A 21302-nucleotide genomic window follows, 5' to 3' on the forward strand; every position below is an offset into this window, starting at 1 on the left:
TGATATGCATATTGGCATATTTCAACCATTTGCGACTGTTCTATTGACAATTATGCTAGATCCTAAGTAGAAGTCTTTAAAAACTGTTGTTTCTCTAAGAGAAAAATTTAAGGATTTCCAGATGTAGTAGGTCATTTCTGTAAAATCTGTAAAATCCTATAAATCCACTAGGTGGAGATCTCGACTTCAATCATTTTAGAACAAATGGGACTTCAAAATCAACACAATAGCTCCAGAACAAAAGGAATATTAACAAGCTTTATTGCCAATTGTTATTAACTTAAGATTTTGAAAACTAAATAACCCATTAGCATGTAAGCTTTCAAGGTTTGAGCTCTTGAGTTTGGCATGCCACTACTGTTTGGTGTGAGTATTCTTCCTTATGCACAGGAGAGAAATGTCTTTATAAATATTAGATTTAAAAGCCATAGTAGAATAAGCATTTCTTATTCAAAGCCACACTTATTTGAAAGATAGAGGTATACTCAATATTATTAGTGATATCCTAGTAAAATGTTGAAAGCCTAACATCATGGTATATAGAATACTATAATATTTCATATTTTCTAGTGGGAAAAAAGGTCACAAATGCAACTAACTTTCTCTTCCCCTGTCTCTATATCGAAGTCTCTATATCTTTATAGCTACAGGCGGCAATATTATAAAGCTTAAAAGCTATTAGAACAATGTAAATATTGCTTACATGCCCCATTTCCTGTTTTCTTTCCTATTCAGAATTGGTAGCAAATGACAACTTTCTTATTTTGAAAACTTCCTAAACTTATTATCTCTCTTCTTTCCCTGGATTCAAAATGTTCTTGCTTTTAACTCTGACTCTTCTCCCCTCCCTCCTCGAGCTCAACTCCTATGCCATCTGTCTGCCTCCCCGGATCCCACTTCCTTTTGTCAAGCACCCTGAAGGTAAGAAGAGCATCTATGCCAACTTTTTCTTGCACATTAAGTTTACTGTATTCTAATTGCCAGCTCCCTCAGTTTTGTAGAGCAGGTTACTCTTTTTCTCTGTAACTATCTTTCTTTTCCCTTTTCCTATTTTCTTTTAAGCACCTTCATTTTACTGCAGAGCTGTTAGCTTTGTTTGTCACTGCCAACAATGTCCCTCATATCTAAGGGCTTAAAAGTACTCTGTTCACATGCTTTCATTCAGAAGGCAGTGATGACAGTTCTCCTGGACTCTTTCCTCTCATCCACTTCCTAAATCCGGTCTTTTCCCTCCTTCTGTTATGTTTCCTTTGAAGTAGTTCTCACACTTACCCCTGCGCCGGAATCCCCATGGTAACCATTGTAGTCTTTGTGTTGTAACCAACTGGATTACTACTGCAATAGCAGCCCAGCTAGAGACTCTGACTTCAGTGTCTTTTGCTTCTGTGTCACCCCACTAGTTCTCTGTCTTTATTGGGCACAAATCACCTGGGGTTCACGTTAAAATGCAAAGTCCCAGGCTCCATCCCAGAGATTTTGATTCAGTAGATTTAGAATAGGATCCCAGAGTCTTCATTTTAACAAACATTCCAGGGTAATGTGGAGCATATAATACACAGCCTACACTAAGAAACAATGCTTAGCTATTCCAGCGCACACTATGAGATAATTCAGTGCCTGCCTCACCACAGGAACTACATACAATTCTTTAAGTGAATAAATCCTTCATACCAAACTCTGATGAACTTTCCAGAAAATTACTTTTATCATATCTGTCACTACTTTAGAGACAAAATATAATTGTCTAATTTCATGTCCAAATTCCCTAGTCTGGTTTCCACAGCTTTCCAAAATCTGATTCCATCTAATTATCAGAACTTTTTCCCACTTCTCACTGTTTTCCAGCAAGCACCCTCTATCTCTAATAGGCTAGTGTTTTCATTGTCCTCTTCTATTTTTATAGGTCTTGACTAAGAAGACATGCACAGGAGACAATAATGTGTTTCAAATTTAAGGAATGAAGCAAAGACAGACATAAAACAAAGAATGAGAAGTGAAGTTGATAACCTAGCAAACAATGACCAGGCAGCATGATGTTGGTGTTTAGATCTAAATATGAATTTGTTTCAAATGAGGGTCTGGTATAGCCCCTCAGTAGCTACAATGTTCCAATAACTAAGTCTCTCCCTTGTGTCTTTTCTCACAATGAATTGGCCCATGTTCTGTTTCCTTAAACTCTTTCTCTCTCACCAACCCCATTCATTCATCAAATTCCTATTTATGCTTATAATCTCAGCTCAAGTATCACCTCTTCCAGGAAGCCTTCCCTGACCTAGCTCTGTGTCCCCCACTTGCTAGTGTTCCTTTAGCATTCATTCTCATCTAATCTTGGTTTCCTTCATCTTGGCTTGTAACTATAAAACCAGTAATGTGTTTATTCTATTAATCTCCATATAACCGCTAGACCTTAAGCGCCATTAAGAGCACATCTCCATTGAATCTCCTCACCCATCCCTGGGGCTGTATATAGTAGAGACTCAGTAAATAATTATTTAAGGAAAGAGTGAAAACTAGCCCATTGTTCCCTTTCTCCTCAGTACTTAGCTTACTGACTAGGTGAAGACCTTACTGGGCAATGCAATGATGACTTAGGCATGTCACATACAGAAGCAGCTCAAATTTACAATGCTGAGATGGATACCACAGCCAAACCGGGAGCCACCTGACTGACAAGTACAAATATTGCCAGCCAGTCAGAGACTTAGCTTTCCTATTATACTTTCTCTCCATCCTCCTCTGGGAGAACCTCATCTCCAGAGCCCTGTACTTCCCTGCTTAGCAGCAAGACTTTTCTACTAAGCACTCAATTTTTGACCTCTTAGTATTTTTATTTTTAATCCTTAATAGCATTTTCCTTTGATTCTATTCTGGTTTCTCTTTCTCATTTTCCAAACTGTTACTTCTGGTACCCATCCTACCTAAAAAATGCTTTTAGAAGTGCCAATGACTTGCTTTTATTCCAAATTAAAACTTCCATGTCCCTTATCTATAATCATGAAGAGTCAGTTAATAAAAACAAAAGGGATTCCCTTTGATTGTTATGGTATATTTTAGAATATTTCATACCCCAAGGAGAGAAGGAAATTCTGGATTAGGTGCCTGACACAGTTATTCCCAGAAAATATGCCTGAGATTCATACTGAAAGACAAAGAAAGTTTCCCCAAACTATTTTAAGTCATGTAATTTTTCAAGACAATTTTCTAAACATTGAATTTCAGATGAGGGGATTGGAAGCATTGATAAGCAATAGTGATATTCGTTCATTTACTCAACATATATTTTTGAGCATCTACTAGGTAGAGTTCTAGGTAAGGAGGTTACAGCAGCAAAGAAAACAAAATGAACAAACAAAAAAGTCCATGCTTTTATGGAGCTAACATTCTGGTAGTGAGAGAAGATTCTACACAAATAAATATATAATCTGGTGAATTAAATGGTCAGAGGAAGAGGTTATTTCTTCCAAGATACTCAGTCCATGTTCCATAATTATCTTCCTTTTTCTTCATAAGAGTTTTTGTGTATACTTGTAGGATTGGGTAATGACGTGGTCTGGTTTTGCCTTTAGAAACAGAATGGGAAATTTGCTTTCTCTCCAAACATCTAGACTAGGGTTTATTCTATTTCTCCTTTGGTGAGATACCAACAGCCTACTTTATCTGTTCCCTTGTTGAAGAGAGGTAAAGTGTCTGGGAAGGATCAGAATCATATAAGGTCATATAAGAAAAGGATAACAATAACTAGGATGGTTTGGACCGGATAATTAAGGGCTATTGGGCCTTTGTGTATGAGGATCTCCAGTGTGAAGAGTGTGAACTAGTTCCCTCCACGTAGAGCAGAAGAATCAATGCGGGCTGACGTCAAAACACAAGGATTTCAGTAGACCTCAGACATACTGGCAGGGGGATTCTTAGACACTATATAAAACTGTGATATCAAGAGAGAAGTTGTGAAATCTCCTCCTTTGTCAATCTGTGAGAACAAAGTAGACACCAATCTGTCTGGTACGTTTCGGGAGAATCCTTTCCTACAGACAGATGATCTGGGATTTCATTCTGGGATTATATGACTGTTCCCCTCTACTCTCTCAGATCTATGATCGTATTAATCTTTTTTCACTGTTTACGTATCCTACTTTACTTATTCCTTCCCTAATTTTTTTTTTTTTTCTCGATACGCGGGCCTCTCACTGCTGTGGCCTCTCCCGTTGCGGAGCACAGGCTCCGGACGCGCAGGCTCAGTGGCCATGGCTCACGGGCCCAGCCGCTCTGCGGCATGTGGGATCTTCCTGGACCGGGGCACGAACCCGCGTCCCCTGCATCGGCAGGCGGACTCTCAACCACTGCGCCACAAGGGAAGCCCCCTTCCCTAATATTGATTCCTCCATTTAAACTCTAAATCTATGCTCTTAGCTACTTTGTCATACAGTCACTCAGAGAGTTAGAGAAGGACTAGGAAGCCAGGGCTTGAGCCCTGGGCTCAAAGAAGACCACTGGTCATGGGGTCTTCGCCTGCAGGCCTGCCTCATGGTGAAGAGCCCACACAAATCCATCTTGTGACAAACTTCTTTCTTGAAAAAAGTGACTAAGTGTGGTTCAGGCGTAGTTAATAAAATTGCAGCTGAGGCGAGACTGAGTCATCTGTCATACCAGGGTCTCTTACTAATCAGTTGTGAGAAACATTTCAGAATCAGAGAGCAACAGCAAAGAAATATGAGATACTCAGACTTCTTGAGGCAATTAGAGACTAAAGAGCAGAAAGCAAATCAGTCTTCCTGCCTTGACAGTCTTAAAATACACACTGAAAGTAGACTTTGGAGCTACACTATTTGTGACAGATGTTGACCATAACACATTTTCTAAGAGGAAGTAAAAATTACTCACTTCAGGACATGCATTCCACCCTCGCATCAGCAGAGATGATATGGGCTTGGGAATGGAATAGCCGATGGGAGGTCTGATATGGTGGTAAGCCATGTCTGCTGCGGCAGCCGCTGCAAACCAAATGGTCACGTCAGTCTTGAAAATCACATATTTATTTCAAGAAACATATGAACAGACAACAAAAAAATAATTAAAAATCAATCTGTGCAACATCAGCAGAGATTCAAAGAGGCCTCTATGCTGTTTTTTTTATATGCTTAAGCAAAATAGTGGATAATATGCTACCGTACATTTATCTTTATAATTGTTCGTTTCTTCGGTTGTTCATTCAACAAATGGTGAGCAGAGGGGATTTATACAGGAACAAAGGAACAGACAAAGGAACAGACAAATAGCAAGCAGCACAGGGTATGTACATGATGTTTCAGGAAGTAAAGACTGAAAGGCAGATTGGACCAGCCTATACAATGCATAAATCCCAGGCTAAAGAGCTTATACTACACATAGCAAGACAAGGTACCCCGGAACTTTGTACCCCTGAGAGCACCTGTATCACTTGGGCAAAATAGATTATTTTTTACGTTTAACTCTGGTTACTGGTTACAAGATTGTTGGGATTTTAAATTTTAATATTTATAAAGTAGTTACTATTTGCTAAACTCTTGTTAGATACTCCAAATCCATCATTTTAGCTAATAGTTCCCATTGATTGAACTCTCTAGTGTGGCCTACCTGCTTGGATGTCTGCATGTTGCTCATCTGAAACTCCACATCACTGTGTTGTGATTCTCAGGACATCTTTGTGGATTCCTGAGTGCTGATTATTTTTCTGTTCTGCAACCAGTGATTTCTGTAATCCCTGGGAAACCAAGCTTCTTGCTACTTTTATTGAACACATTTTGTACCAAGTATCATGGTAGATACACACATAAGTTCTTTCGATCCTTTTAAACCATGCGTGCAAGGTAAGTGCTATTGTTATGTGTGGGTTGTGTGTGTGTGTGTGGTGTATGTAAATAGTTTTTAATTTATAAAAATTTTAATATAACCAGTAGTTGGCACAACTTCTTTTTTCAGATTTCATGCTATCTTCAGCCATTTCACATTGAAAGCACTTTGTAAATAACACATGAAGCTCTTTTATTCCTCTGAAAAATTGCTCTGCACCCGTGGGATGCTAAAGTTCCAGGATACTGCTGCCTGTGTTCTCAATTGTGATGTCACAATCATCTGTCTATATCTTAATGACTTTTGAGATGTGACCCACAACTACTATCTCTCTTCCACCAAAGTTTACTCCAGCTAAATTCTGTTTATAGATCTGCATCCAGCAGATGTAGTGAAATTATATACAATGCAACTTAACATTTTGCTTTATGGATCATTCAGAATTACTATATAATTTTGCCAAATGTAAAATTAATACTTGTTTTTCATAGAAATTCAGAAAATTAGGAGAATTAGAAAGAATAAAATCCTATTATTCAGAGGAAGCAATTGTTAAAATATTTTGAGCATTTCTTATATATTCTTCATATCACGGAGCTCATGTCCAATATACAATTATGTAATACTTTTTCCCCTAAATTAAATATAAGCATTTTCTCATGTTATTAAAATTCTATGTTAACATATTTTTATTGACTCTGCATTTAGTTTGATTTACTTAATTATTTCTCAATTTCAGGTTGTTCAAATTTGAGTGTAAACACTTCAAAGAATATGTTTTTTAATATGACTTTCCCAATTTCACAGATCATTTATGGTACTTTGAGGAGTGAGTTAATATGTCAAAGGGCACAACCACTTTAAAGACTTTTGATACATACTGATGAACACTTTTCCTAAACAGTTGTAATAATTTATACTCTCAATAACAAGTGTATGAGAGGGTTGTCATTATACCTGAATCAGAATTAGGTTTTCTCATTTTATAAAAGATTTTGCTAATATGAGAGGTAAATATTTGCTGCTGTTTATATTTTGTTCTTTGATAAGTAGTGAGGCTTAATATTTTCCCAGATATTTATTAGTTATTTGTATTTAAAATATTAAGTTCATGCCCTTTGCCCACTTGGAATTTCAATATTTCCTTGCAACAGTCATCTAATTGTACAATGGTTCCAGGCTGAGGGCAGAGTCAGGAATTTCATTCCTGCTTTTGTCTTCAATGCCCTTTGTAACATATTTGCATTATCACATTTTCCAACCATTTCTGGCCACTATCAAGTACAGTTGCTGACACTAAGAAAACAAAGAAACAAAACACTGCTCAAAACATATTTAGCAAACTTAACATGACTCAAAAAATATGTTTTTTGTGTCACAAAAACCTAGGCTTTTTAGGTTCCTTCCAGTAGCTACTCTTGACTATTTTTAATTCTTTTTGGAATGAGGTACATAAATAAGCAAACAAATAAACTGATGCTTAATGATCATTGATCTTCTAACTCTACTTTTTCACCTTATGATCAGTTGGATATTGTTGAGCTGGTACAGCTATAAGCACATAAACCGGTGTAGTGAACACATTTAAACTAATTATACATATCCCAATGGGTGGGGAGGGACTATTCATAAAGTGAGTTAAACTCAGATGCAGGTGCCAAAGGTCTCCTCTGAAACTCTTAGACTGTGATATCAAGTATATAAAGTTACTTGTTTGCTTCTTGACACTGTGTCTGAAAAATCAGTTTAAGATGAACAATATTTAATTCTTCATTATTCAAAGTAGATTCTGCAAGGTCTCGGCATCTCCTTCTCCCTTTTGCTTTACGCACCCTTGGCAGCGATACTACTCATTAGCACCTCTGCCAGAAAGTGGGCAATGCAACGTGAAGGGTCATGGAATTGAAATTTGTCACCGTTGAGATTGCTGTGTCAGTCTTGCCTGAGTGGCCATGCTACACTAGCTGCTGGGAACTTTTCTGGTATTCCAGATTCAGGAAAGAGACTGTCACCCATTAATCAATTTTTTACCTTGATTGCTACATAAAATATGTGAAATGATTTATGTAAACGTTGGTTTCCACTTTCAAGACTGAAACTTTGCTATTAAGAGAAAATAAGGATACATTTGAAAATATCAATAACTTAATATTGAGTGCCTATTATTTCTTCAGTATTACCCTAAGATAGTTATCAATAGTTTGGCAAATTTATAATCTAGATTCTAGAGTAGGACTGTCTAAAAGAACTTTCTGCAATGATGAAAGCGTCCTTCTCTCTTGTTCAATACTGTCACATATGGCTATTAAGCACATAAAATGTGGCTAGTGTGATTGAGAAACTGAATTTTTAATTTTACTTAATTTCTATTAATATAAATTTAAATTTAAATAATCATGTGTGTCTAGTGGCTTCCATATTGGACAGCACAATTCTAGAGCATAGCTCCCATTATCCTGAATGAGACAAATTAAACACAAATTTGTGGGTCAGTTTCAAGGGTCTGCATAACCATGGTGTTGATTTGTGGATTCAAGTTCTTCATTATCAAGAAAAGAAATGAAAGGAGATCGTGATTGTTGTCTCTCAAAAGAGGCCAGTAACAGAACAAGCATTCAATACAACATGTGTTAACCTTCATTCATTTATTCAAAATGTATTGAACATTCTATGTGAGTGACAACAGGCAGAAAAAGACGAAGTGTTATGCTTTTCCAAAGAAATTGGTAAATGGATGAATAATAATAAAGAAATGAATTACTGTATATTTCACTGATTTAATGGTTCAATCATAAGTTGTGAAATATGATTCTTTTTCCCCTGTAATTCCTTTTTCCCTACCCTCTTTCTCTGCATTACATCTACTGTCATTTAGGTTTTAGCTTAGATGAATTCTCTCTGGATGACCTTCCTATGGACTCCCATAGCACTCTGTACTACAATAGTATGTATTATATTAAATTTAATTGCCTATTTACTTGCTTGTCTCTGCAAATAGATCACAAGCTCCTTGAGGTCAGGGACTGTGTCTTTTCAGCATTGTGTCTCCTGTGCTTAGCACAATGACTGGCAATTAGTAGGTATTCAATAGATATGCAGTGAATGAATCAATAAATGAGATAGTTCAAAATACGATTTCATTGGAAATAATATAGATCATGGTATACAGGACGCAGTACACATTTACCGTACAAATGAATGAAGATGATGGATTAATGCCAATTAATATATTGCCCATTATTATGATTTTAGGACAGAACATAATGCATAGCTACGAAGAAACACTGTAGAATGAATATAATGTTTAGTTTAATGTGAAATTAAAACATACTTAGATAAATTATTGAGATCTGGTGGCATATTTAGTCCATAATATTATCTTTTGTTCAAAACATTTTGGGAGGGGGCTTCAATAAACTGAAGCAGTATAAATACTAAGAAATGTCCTTAACTAGCATATCTGGAGGCCTAATTTTCAGTCTGTCTTTGCTTTTAACTCTCTGGGAGATCCTAATTAAGCCAATTTGCCTCTGTGAGTATTAATTTCTCTAAATGTAAGATGAAGCAGTGAGGGCACACTGTAATGGTGACAAGTGTGGGCTTTGGGGACAAGAAGCCATGACTTTAAGTCTTGACTACACCTCTTACCAGCATGTGATGTTGAGCATACATCTTATCCTAATAGAACCTGATCCATGGCTTATCGGCAGAATTAAAAGAGTCTTCATAGAGCATCTGTTGCATTGTTGGCTCTCAACAAGTGTTAGCTGTTATGGTTGCTTTAATTATTATCTACAGATCTAAGGCTCTGACTGATTCCTTTCAGTCTGAACCTAGAGAACTAGATATAAAAAATATTATTGTATATTTTCTATTCTGTTTAGATGAGAAATCTTAGTTCTTTGTGAGGTTTCTTTGAGCATGAATACCAAGTGAAACATTGCATTGAGTTACTGCAAATCACAAGGCTAAAAACCACCTCATTGGGTTTCCCTGGTGGCACAGTGGTTGAGAGTCCGCCTGCCGATGCAGGGGACACGGATTCGTGCCCCAGTCCGGGAAGATCCCACATGCCATGGAGTGGCTGCTCCCGTGAGCCATGGCCGCTGAGCCTGCGCGTCCAGAGCCTGTGCTCTGCAACGGGAGAGGCCACAACAGTGAGAGGCCAGCGTACCGCAAAAAGGAAAAAAAAAAAAAAAAAGCACCTCATCTGTCATCAGTCCCAGTTTATAATGCAACGTGGCCATTATAGAAAGGATGACTATGCAGCTCTCCATGATGAACTTAATTAGCTTTATATTGCTTTTGGATAAATTGGTACTAGCTTCTGAATTCCTAAAGTTAACTTATCGCTTCCTCTCTTAGGTTTTATAAAAGTAAAAAAGAGAGAAATGAAGTACAATATATTGTTTGTAAGTTTTGACTAAGATAAAATTGCCAGAATTTTTTTTCTAGTTGGTGTGTATGTGTGTTCTAAAAAATACAATTGATTCTACTTCATAGTTTTTAATGGGCAGGGTTGTGGTGAGACAAAGCAAATGCATTCTAGCATCGCAGCAAGAGCTAAGACACATTCTTTGTTAAACTGACACTTTTCAGTGATGTATCACCAGAGCATACAGCATCTGAGAGAGACCATGAGATTGCAATCTTGAGATTGTACTAAGAATGGCTTAATTTTTTAAACCACATCCCATTCTCATTACAGACTGTCAGAAGAATAGATTAATTTGCACCATTGTCTGTTCTCATTGCAATCTTTGTCAGTGTAATGAAGTATTGGCATGTTAACATCAGCTATTTTCATAGAAATATCACCATCCGTTGGACCGATTTGATCTTTCCAGTGATCTGTGTAGTGAGTGGCTGGCATTACTCTTCTCAGTGATAAACTGATAAAGATGTCAGCATAGCAAACATAGGATTTCAGAACTTTAGTTCACTCCTATTTTCCTATCACCTGTCAAAGCACAGTCCACATCATCAATGTGCTTATGCCCTTTGAGGGTATTATATTTAAGATGCTTTAGGATCCTAATTATATATGAGCAGAACATAATCATCTAATATTAAGCAGGTGTAGCAAATGCAAATGGCTATAAATATATGAGACCTGTGACATAACTGGGTCTCTAAATTACATTAATTCATAATTTTTAAAACCACATGTGATACACAAAATGTCTGCAAGCCATATTTGGCTACTGGACTGCAGTTTGCAACTCTGAGGTAAAGCCTCAATATGAAGTTTCACCAGAATCTGGCTAGACTGAATCTGCAGATGTTCTTAATTTGCTGCCATGTCCCAGACTTAGAGTCTGGCATTAAGGAAACCCAGGACACTGAGCTGAGTCTCCTTGTGAACCAGATGGCACCACACATGAAAACAAAAGAAAAATAACAGGCTCTCTTCTTTGGCTCCAAACTATAATCTGAAAGTGATCCACAAAATTGGGTACCTGGTAATAAGGGAATGGGATTGGATAAAATACAGACTGATGGATTAATTCATCCCAGATTTCTTCTTTAGTTTTTCATGAGGTACCAAAGGAGACAGGCCCAGGAGAGAAATAAACTATGGGAAGCAGGTGCTGGTTTCTTTGTTTAAAATGTATCCAGGACAGGGTCTTGTTTGCCAGGTCATACCAGCTCCTTTTTCATCTTGCCTGGTTCTTGTCTCTCTGCTTGACTTCATAGCGTGGCTCCTTGCCCTTCTCTCTTCCTGTATCCATCATCCTCCTGCTGGCTAAGCCAGAAGCCTGGAAGTCGTCCTGGTCTCCTCCCTCTCCCTGGTGCTTCCACCTCAATATGTCCGCAAGTCCTGTTAAAATCTCTCAAAACCAGCCTCTCCTTTCTCTTCACTACCTTAGTTAAGATTTTATACATTCTCTTCTAGATTACCTGGTTCCTTGCCTCTGTTTCAAACTTCTCCAATCCAGCCTTTGCTTTGTAGCAAGAGGGAGCGTTCTAAGATAATAGAGTTGTACTATTGCCCTGCTTAAAATTCTGCAGTGACTTCCATTGTTGACACAGAAGGCCCTTCACCATGTAGCTCTAGCTTTACATTTACAGCATGTATCTTGCTGCTGATTGCCTTGTATTCTCTGATTCATCGCTACTGAAAGATATGTGAATCTCTCATGCCTCTGCACCTTGCCCAGGCTGCTTTCTGCCAGGACACCTTCACCATCTCCCCACTATTTACCAGTTAAATAGTACTCACCTTTTAAAGATGCAGTTCAGGTATCATCTGCTCTAAGAATCCTTCCCTGATTTACTTTCCCACCACCAGTCTGGGCAGGAGAGCCCTCGACGGAGCAGCTGTTGCCCTCTGTGTTTCCCTCTAGCTGGGATTTACTCCGCTGACTGTACTTTTCTCATGCCGTCTCTGCACTACAAGGGAATGCCCTTTTCCTCTTTGTTTTCTCGCACAGTTCCTGGCCAGAACTGTGGATGGCTTAATATAATAATAATAGCTAATATTTACTGAGAGCTTACTGTTGCCAGACATCATTCCAAACCTTTGAGGCAAGTCCTACTAGTATCCCTGTTTAAAAAATAAAGACACTGAGGTACTGAAGTATAGCTTGGTTAAGCAGTTTGAGTAAGCTTGCAAGACTCATGCTCTTACGCTTATGCCAAGTCTCTTTAGCCTGAAAAATATTTTCTTAAAAATTGAGTTAATTGCCAATATTTAAAAATCTTTCGATATCTGAACAAACACACAGAAATTAGTTGATATGGCAACAGTGAGCAAGCATCCCTATACTTCCTTCATGGCACTGTTTGGCTGGGGCTGGGTAGCAGCTGTCCCCTTGAGTCAGAGCATGTGATTTCCAGTTCATCACATTATCCTGCATCAAGGGTTTTCTTGCTTCCCCTGATCCTGTAGGCATTTGGTCTTGTGACCCTTGGGACAGTGAATGTAATGACTTTTTCATTTTTTTCTAAACCTGAGATTATAAGGTTAATTTGAACATATACTATGTAAAAGAGACCCTAACTTCAAGTTCTTCTGAAGGCATACTCATCACTTGCATAGGAGTCAATGCTAATATTTGCATTCTATTTATATATTTCACCCAGGAGATAGGATTCTGTTAAATCCAGGAGGATAAGCCATGTGTAATGTTGCTACTCCCATAATTGATAATCCTGTCCCACACTGTAGTCATGGATTTGTTGCTCATTGTAAATGGCTAATATGTAGCTTATATTGAATCTGATCCTTCACATAATTTATTGCTGAACATTTGCTAGACTGCCTAACCACTGTGATGATATTAACAGCCTCAGTTCTTGATGCATGGTAACTGTCCAACTTTAAAAAATTCAGTGTCTATCATGAACAACCTCTTTTGCCAATAAAGTACTATAAATTCCAGTATCTGAGATATTGGATTCAAGTTATTCTTAGGCAAGATATTTAACTGTTTTATTATATAATATTCTCCCTCCAAAAAGAGTATATATTCCTGAGGGCCCATGAGAGAGGGGATCTTTATCTTTTTGAACTATTCATTTTATAATTAGCAAAGGGTAACAAAGTAGAGAAAATTGCAAGGACACTGCACTTAACTGAATATTGAAGAATTAAGGAAGATATTTTTGGAAGAAGTAATATTTAAGCTAAGGCCTAAAAGTAAATTGGAGTTAGTATGATGAAAAATGGGGAGGAGTGTGTCTGATAAACAACTAATGTGTGCAAAGACACGGAAGTGAGAGGAAATGTGTCATGTTGGGGAAATGAAATAGTTCCCTGTGGCTGAACATAGAGGACAGGCTGCAAGTGGCAGGCAGTAGACCTGGGGAGGAAAGAAGAAGCATAACTATGGGGGCTTTGTAGATTGTTTTATGAAATTTTTTAAATCTTAAGAACAAAGGAAACACATTGAAGACTTTAAGTAAGGGGAGCCAGATAATCAAATTTGAGTATTTAGAAAGCCAAATGTAGTTATAGTATAGCAATTGGTGAAAAAAAGATGGTGAGCAAAACTAGAGACAAGGATACCATTTAAGATACTGTGCAGGATTCTACTTGTGTAATAAGGAAGTAGCAGTGGAGAGCAAGATAAGTGGATAGATTTGAAAGATATTTAGAAAGGGGGATTGAAAGTAAGAAAACAAGTGAAAAGAAAAGGAAGGAAGGAAGGAAGGGAAGAAAGACAAAAAGGAGGAAAGAAGAAAGAAAAGAAAGAAAGAGAAAAATTAATGGTGACTTTGAAGTTTTTATATGGGCTCCCTGGAGAATGAGAACTCCACTCAAGCACAGAATCATAGGAAGCCGCTACCTTGTATTACAGTTTGCCCTTATCTTTCATCTTACAGTTGCAGAGAGATTTCAATTGACAAAGTTCACAAAATCATCTCATTTGATCCTCACAGTAATCTCTGTGGAGTCATCATTAATTGCACTTACCAAAGAAACTGAGCTTGTGAAAGAGCCCAGAGGCCAGAGGAAATGCAACACATTCAAGGAAGCAAGGAAAGAAGGTTTGGAGTGGCTGGAGCATAGAAAGTGAAATGGTGCAAGCAAGGTCAGAGATACTGAATCATGTAGAGTGTTGCAGGACATAGTAAGAATTTTGAGATTTAATCCTAAGAACATGGGAAGCCATAGATGATTTTAAGCAATGGTCACATAATCAGGTTTGTTTTTAAAATGTCATTTTAGTGGATGTGTAGAGATTGGAGAGGAAGAGAAGAATAAAGAGAGAATGATCAAAGAGCTATTGCAGTAGTTAAAGTGATAAAGATGGCAGTTTGAACTAGAGTGGTGGTGGATAAAAATTTAGATGTAGATACGGGTAGATACCTCACCAATTCTATTCAGTATTGTACTAGAAGTCCTTGCCTGTGTGAGAAAGCAAGAAAAAGATTTAAAATACACACATATTTGAAAGAAAGAAATAAAATTTTCTTTATTTATACCTGCCCTAATCATCTATGTGCAAAATCCCAAAGAATGTACAAGAAAGGTACTTGAACTGATAAGTTAATTTAGCAAATTTGTAGGGTACTAGGTTGTTATTTAAAAATTAATCGTGTCTGTATACTAGCAAAACACATTATACATTGAAATTTAAAAAAAAACATTTAAAATAGCATCAAGAAACACAAAATTCATAGAAATAATTTTAAAAATATATGTGTAAGGTTTCTATGATGAAAACTACAAACACGCTGATGACAGAAATCAGACCTAAATGAAGGGAGAGACATACTATGTTTATCAGTTGGAAGATTCAATATGCATAAGTTGTAAATTCTTCCCAAATTGCTCTACAAATTCACTGCACTTCAATCAAAATTCAAACAGGCTTTTTTTTTTTTTTTTTGTAGAAATAGATAAGCTGGTTCTAAAATTTATACAGAAAAGCAAAAACCCTATAATAGCAAAAGCAATTTTAACAAAGAAGAGCAAAGTTGGAGGATTCATAGTAAATGATTCTGAGATTTACTATAACTTATCAATGTATTGTAGTATTGGTGTAAGGGTAGACTTATATCAATGGAACAGAATAGAGTCCACACATATGTGGTCAATTAATTTTTGACAATAGCACCAAAATAACTTAATGGATAAAGGAAAGTTTTTTAAACAAATCATGCTGAAAAATTGGGATCCATATTGAAAAATAAACAAATAAATTAACAAAAGGATAACAAACTCAACTTTTACCTTGTAGTGTTAAAAAAAATAACTCTAATAAATCTTATAAATATAAAATCTAAACCTACAAGATTCCTGTGAGAAAACACAGGAGAAAAACTTTGTGATCTTGGGTGTGGCAAGAATAATTTAGACAGGATTCACAAAATATTTAAAAGTTTGATAAGGTAAACTTCTTTGAAATTAAAAAGTTTTGCTCTTTGAAAGACATTGGTAAGAATATGAAAAGGCAAATCACAGACTAGAGAAAAATACTTGCAAAACACATAGCAGATGAAAGATTTTACGTAGAATCTAAGAACTCATTAGTATATAAGATAATTTGAACAAATACTTCACCAAAGAAAGAGATATGAGCAGCAGATAAACGTACAAAAAGATTATCAACATTATTAGTTATTAGAGAAATATAAAATAATACCACAATTATTTACCATTATATACCTACTCAAATGGTTAATATTTTATTTTAAATAGACAATAAAAAAGTGCTGGCAAGGATGTGGATCAACTGAAATCCTCATACACTGCTGGTGGGAAGTCATAGTGGTACAAATACCTTGGAAAAAATCTTACCATAAGATCTAGTAATTACCTCTTATGTATTTATCCAAGAATAATGAAAACATCCACACAAAAACCTGAATGGTTTTGGCAATTATATTCATAATTGCCCTAAAGTGAGAATAACTCAAATGATCATCAACTTGGAGTGGATGAATAAATTGAGGTACATCAACACAATGGAATATTACACAGGAATGAAAAAGAATAAATTACCAATAAATGTACTAACATGTCTCCATTTATATGACATTCTGGAAAAGGCAAACCTGTAGGGACATAAATCAGATCAGTGGTTGCTAGGGGCTGGAGGTGGGAAAAGTGAATTGATTCCAAAGATGCATGGGGGCTTTTTGGAGTGACAGAAATGTTCTATATTATGATTGTAGCTGTGATTATACTGTATATATTTGTTAAATATATATTTGTTAAAACTCATTGAAATGTTAGTCTAAAATGGTAAATTTTGCTACATAAGTGATACTACAACTTATACTATATAAGTTAAACCTGATTTTTTTAAAATGACAATTGCAATAGTTTAAATGATGAAGATGGTGGCTTGAGCTAGGATGGTGGTAGATGACGGTAAGTAGTAGGTAGATCCAAGATGTCCTTAGGATGTAAAATCCACAGGAACGGATTAGATGTGAATGGATTGACACAGGAGGTAAGAGGAAGAGAGACATATCTCTCTCTTGTGAAAATACTACAATGTGTCTAGAATTATAGTGGATTTTTAACATATACTCATAAGCCTTACCAGAAAGCAAATTCTAAGAGGTAGAGAGATAGCAGCATATCAGAGCAAGACATTACAAATAGCAATTTTGGTCCAGTTTTAAATAGAGTCTTCTCATCCACCCTATAATAAGGGCCAGATCTCATCATTTAAAACCATAAAAGCATATAGAGAAAGATTAGGACGATTAAATAAAGAGCATATAATTTGTGAAAAGTACTTTGTTAGACACTATGCAGAGTGTAATTAAAGACCATATGGTTATTAGGGGGAAAATGCCTTGAATAGACAATATGAGTTATGGCTTTTGCTCTGCACACGAGTACTAATAAATATTGTGATCCTGGTTAAGACTTTGAACTCGTGAGCATCCACATTTGTAAGATATGTCTTTCCCTAACATCCCTTTTGACTTGATCCATCTGATATATTGTGATAGGGTGGCCACTTAAGAAGCTTACAATACAATTCATTTAAAATTTATTTACGATTTAATTTGAAAACAACTTTTCAAGCACGGTAAGTTCTGGGGATGCAAAGTCAAGGAGTTTTTAGACTCACAGTGGATACAAGTAAGTAAACAGTGAGACAGTGCTGTTGTATCTACAAGAGCAACCCAAATAAAATGGAGAGAGAGATGCAAATAAAACTTACCTCAAATATTTGTACATTTTTTCCTGTGATTAGATTCCCTACCTCTACCTTCTACATGTACACAGAGTATCAATGTATATTATCAACAACAAAATTATAGCCTCACTCACAAAGTTCCATTTTTAGAATGCATCTAAATATGTAATACAAAATTAGAAAAAACAATTCTCTTTTGTATAATGTGAGACAAGCAGAAAGCAGTCCTGATAGGTTATTTTTATGTGTTGCTACTTTCAGTTCACTCTTATATGCACATCAGAAAGGCACTTCTAAATCTAATCTCAAAAAGTAAATATTGCATTGTTCACATTATTTGTACCCACATTCCACATGGCCATTATCATTTGCTTGTTTTATTAACAACAGATACATCAAAGCCCTAAACTTTAATAATAAAATATGCCTACACTTCTGTGTGCCTGTATCTAAAACCACATAGTTATAGGCCATTAAGTTTTCTGGATTGGGCCACACCTTTAAACAATTTGAGACCGTTTCCTTACCTCTCACCTTGCCAATCCACCAAGAATAGTCATTTTGGGGGAAAAAATGTTTCTTGAATTTGTGAAAATGCACAGAACTCTGGAAATCAGAGAAACTTCTTTTTTTTTGGCCTCACCCCGCGTCTTGCAGGATCTTAGTTCCCCGACTAGGGATTGAACCCACACCCTTGGCAGTGAAAGCACAAACTCCTAACCACTGGACCTCCAGGGAATTCCCTCAGAGAAACTTTAATTGAGGCATGGCTTACCTGGCTTGAGATGAGCAAACGGAATTTCGCCAGTGAGAAGTTCCCACAGACACAGAGCATAGCTGAAGACGTCAGCTTTGATGGTGTAGCGTGTACACTGTGTGAACACCTCAGGAGCCATCCAGCGGAGGTTCTGTGGGTCAAGAAACATCCACAAGTCATTTACCAAGTGCTTAGTTCTTCTACTGTAGAATAGTGTTCTTCTTAGTGAGGATTTGTTAAGTGTTCTCTCGAAGTTCTCAAAAATATAAATTTAAAATAACATCGATATTGCCCTCAGTGTGCGCAATAAACCGGCCCGTTCATACAAAAACAGTGTGTTTACTGCTGCTGTTTAGTTTTTTAAAGGGCATTTTCTTTTTATCATTGGAAGATCATGAAATCCATAATTCTTTCCAAAATATTGTAACAATATTAATCACCAAGTAACACTGCCTCTTATGAAATGATGATCACAGCAGCAGCAATTTTTTGTGTAACTCTGAGCATCTTTCGCCTGGAAGTCTTACAAGCTTCTGAATAGCCATCCATGGGTTCATCTAAGAACTCTATGCCTCCCTGGGGATGAGTCACGCACTGTGGGAGGAAGCTTCCCTCCTTTAGAGCTTCAGGTTGTAGTTTAGGAAGTCACTAAATTAGACCCATAAATAGTGCCCTGATGACTGAGGAGAGAAACGGCCTGAGGGTAGTGCCCAGAATATCCGTGTGCAGCAGATTCCTCACTGGCAGGATCAGGTCTGCCACATCTCCTTTGTTTCCCAGCAGTGTTATTTCTGAATGCTGTTTGCGCCATATTCCAGAAAGCAAGCCCATAAAACGTTACGAGTTTCCCTGTACAAAGGTCTACCCTCATGTTTTCACGGCATCATTTACACCCTTTTTACTTGCAGTTATGTATTTTTAATTTTTAAATATAAGTTTCCGTTTAATTTTTAAATATAAGTTTCCGTTCTGGGATGCATAAATTTGGTTTATTTGTGGTTTAGGAAAAAGAGGACTAGATTTTGAGTTAGGAGATGCAAATTCTAGTTCTGGCTCTACTGCAGACTATTTGGGCAGTTCTGGGAAAGTCTCCTATGCTTCCTGGACCTCAGATTCCTCAAGGGCAAGACTGAGGAGGCAGCCCCTTCCAGCTCTAAAACCCCATGGCTTCATAGCTGTATCAATGGATTTTGCCAAATACCTGCTTTCTTTGTATTTCCACTGAAAGAAAACAGTATTCTTTTATTACTCCTAGTGAAATTCTGTGTGTAGTGTTGCCTGCTGATAATTCTTTTGAAGTGTCTACATTATTTTGAAGTCATGCATAATTGCACCTTTCCAAGAATATCTTCATTTCGATTATGGTGCTTATATGCAATTCTTCCACACGAGCTTTCACATTCCAAATAGCCTCCATTTATATAGCATATTATGTGTTGTGTCACAACATTGCATAATGGGGAGTAGGCATACAGTATGGCCATTTTTTTCACGGGGAGGGTAATAGAGTAATTAGCAAACTTACATAAAGCCACATAACTAGTAAGAAAGAAAATAACCTTCAAAATAAATCTAGAGTAGTGCTGTGCTTAAAGACTCCACTGCTAGGATAAAAGAATATTACTTGCTATTGGTGAAATTCAATTCGATTCCATTTGACAAAAGGTTATTTAGTCAGAGAGCCTCAACTGGCTGCATTTTAGAATCACCTAGGGGAACTTTTAAAAGATACACGTACCCAAGATCAACCTCAGGCCAGCGAGATCAGAATTGCTGGGGGTTGGATTCAGGTAAGGATGCTTTTACAAAGTTTCCAAAGTGATTTCAATGTGCAGCCATGGTTGAGATCCACTGAGTTAGCTATCTCTATGTCAAAGGTACTAGATGAGATCTGTTTGTCCTGTCAATAAAGGACTCACTCTTCCCACCTCTCATCTCCTACCATTCTCCTCCTTGCTTACTCCACTCCAGTCACTCTGGCCTTGAACACACAAAGGACTCTCCTGCCTCAGGGCCTCTGATATTACTGTTCCCCCTTCTACACTGCTCTTCTCCTCTCATGGATAACTCCACCATAGGTCTCTTATCAAACGTTATCTTTCTCTTTCTCTCATCTAAATGGCTCCCCCATCACTCTCCATTCATATACTCTGCTTTGTTTTTTCTTCATAACACATCACCGTCTGGTATATATTTTGTTAATTTGTTCAACGTTTATCTTCTTCTATTAGAATATTAGCTCCATAAACACAAGAACTTTGTTCACTGCAATATCCCCAGTTCCTTAGAATGTCTGGCATCTAGTAGGTATTCCATAAATACTTGTTGAATGAATGAGTGAAATTTAATTGGGGAAACCAGCATGCTTAATCCTACTTACAATACAACATGGTCCATGATGTCGTTCCTGCCCTTCCTCTCTTAACTCATCTCTCATTTTGTCTTCCTCACACAGAGCATGCCAACAATGCCAAGCTATTTGAAGTCCCCCAGGAGGTCTGGTGTTTCTCATCCTCCCCTGTGCCTTTGTTCATGCTGTTGTTCACTCTGTCTGAATTTATTTATCCCTATTCATTCCACCTGAGCTCCCATGATGCTTTGTCACATCTCTGTCACTGAACGTCCCCACTGCTTTCAATCTTATCTGCTTATTACTATGTTTTTTCCGACAGAAAATGAGTTACTTGAGATCAAGGACTAAGCTTTTATTTGCATTTTGTATTCCTGGCCCTTTGCACGATGCCTGACACACTGTAGGTCCTTGATAAATGTTTGTTGAGTGAGTCAGAGTACTACCTAGTAGTGCAAACAAAGTGCTACAAAAGCACAGAGAGAAAAGTGTGTGGGGAGGAGAAGGGGGGGAGGAAGTTTATGGGAGGGAAGTTACTTAAAATGGATACAATTTCCTGGGCCATGCAAGATGAGTAGACGTCCTCCAGGTGGGGTACAGTGAAGGGCTTCACGGGCAGAGAATATGATGCTGGCAGAGTCACAGGGCTGTGAAAGTGAATGAAATGTTTGGGGAATAGCCAGATGGCTTGTATGCCGGGGTCATAAGGGACTTGAGAGAAGTTTAGTGGGAGAGGAGGTCGCAGAGGAGCCTTGGG

The 21302-nt window shown here is 37.3% G+C and overlaps 1 protein-coding gene across 4 annotated transcripts in view; it reads right to left on the reverse strand.

Annotated features, from left to right (window-relative positions):
- Positions 1-21302, reverse strand: part of TNNI3K (TNNI3 interacting kinase) — a 288986-nt gene that overhangs the window by 79275 nt on the left and 188409 nt on the right. For 3 of the 4 annotated variants that reach the window (XM_049703161.1, XM_049703163.1, XM_004279954.4), the window contains exons 22-23: positions 18214-18346; positions 4882-4991 (exon numbers count right to left, since the gene is read on the reverse strand). In XM_049703161.1, coding sequence (XP_049559118.1) covers positions 4882-4991; positions 18214-18346 — 243 coding nt within the window. Of the gene's footprint in view, positions 1-4881; positions 4992-14644; positions 14684-18213; positions 18347-21302 lie in introns of all 4 variants that reach the window. The other variant, XR_007474235.1, reaches the window with a different exon arrangement.

Source organism: Orcinus orca, chromosome 1 (assembly GCF_937001465.1).
Source record: "Orcinus orca chromosome 1, mOrcOrc1.1, whole genome shotgun sequence".
NCBI classification, from domain to species: domain Eukaryota; kingdom Metazoa; phylum Chordata; class Mammalia; order Artiodactyla; family Delphinidae; genus Orcinus; species Orcinus orca.